Raw genomic sequence first — 876 nt, 5'->3', positions numbered from 1 at the left:
TCATGGGGACCACGGTGTCATGGGGACCACGGTGTCGTGGGGACCACGGTGTCATGGGGACCACGGTGTCATGGGGACCACGGTGTCATGGGGACCACGGTGTCGTGGGGGACGGGAGAAGTACGACACTGAGCGAGTATCAGGAATAATTGAGGCAGTGTAAAAGAATTACATATAATGTACTTGATAAACCACCCCTTGATCAGGACATGAACCGCAACCACTACCATTGCACATCTACCACCATTAACACACCGCTACCACCACATCATCCACAAAGCTACCACCCCCCCCACCCCCTAGAACCCACCAGAGTCCAGTTGTAAACACCACCATCCCACCGCTGCCATCACACCCGAACAGCGCCCACCACCCGACCACCTCCATAACCACCACCATCCACCCTTCAGAATCACCACCACTACCATACCACCACCACCCACCACCACCACCACCACATGACCCACCATGGCGAAGGTGTCGAACTTAGGCACGCCGTCGAGGTAGCAGAAGAGCTGCATGGAGATGGACGAGGTGATGATCAGCAGGATCATCGTGAAGAGGATCAGACTGCCAAGCTTCTTGCCTGGGCCGAAGATCTGTGAGACATGTCATACATGTGTCATACATGTGTGATACACGTCATACATGTGTGATACATGATACACATGGTATTTAATATACATTCAAACAATAGTGTATGCATGGCTGGCTGAGACCTGCCTTGTAGACGAAGTCCTCGAGCACCGGCGACGCCTTGATGAGTCGCACCACCCGCAGCACCTGCAACACGGGACACTTGTGACACACCGGACACTGTGACACACGGGACACTTGTGATACACGGGACACTTGTGACACACGGGACACTTGTGA

The 876-nt window shown here is 53.9% G+C and overlaps 1 protein-coding gene across 1 annotated transcript in view; it reads right to left on the bottom strand.

Moving 5' to 3' along the window:
• The window catches only part of LOC125178400 (sodium leak channel NALCN-like), a gene marked incomplete at its 3' end in the record, with an annotated part of 11,997 nt that overhangs the window by 2,830 nt on the left and 8,291 nt on the right, over nt 1–876 (bottom strand). Inside the window, exons 8-9 of the mRNA XM_047882049.1 lie at nt 724–816; nt 468–599 (exon numbers count right to left, since the gene is read on the bottom strand). Of these exons, the coding sequence (XP_047738005.1) occupies nt 468–599; nt 724–816 (225 nt within the window). The remainder of the gene's footprint in view (nt 1–467; nt 600–723; nt 817–876) is intronic.

The sequence above is a fragment of the Hyalella azteca genome, unplaced genomic scaffold (assembly GCF_000764305.2).
Source record: "Hyalella azteca isolate HAZT.00-mixed unplaced genomic scaffold, Hazt_2.0.2 contig9547, whole genome shotgun sequence".
NCBI classification, from domain to species: domain Eukaryota; kingdom Metazoa; phylum Arthropoda; class Malacostraca; order Amphipoda; family Hyalellidae; genus Hyalella; species Hyalella azteca.
This window is presented reverse-complemented; position numbering and strand designations above follow the sequence as displayed.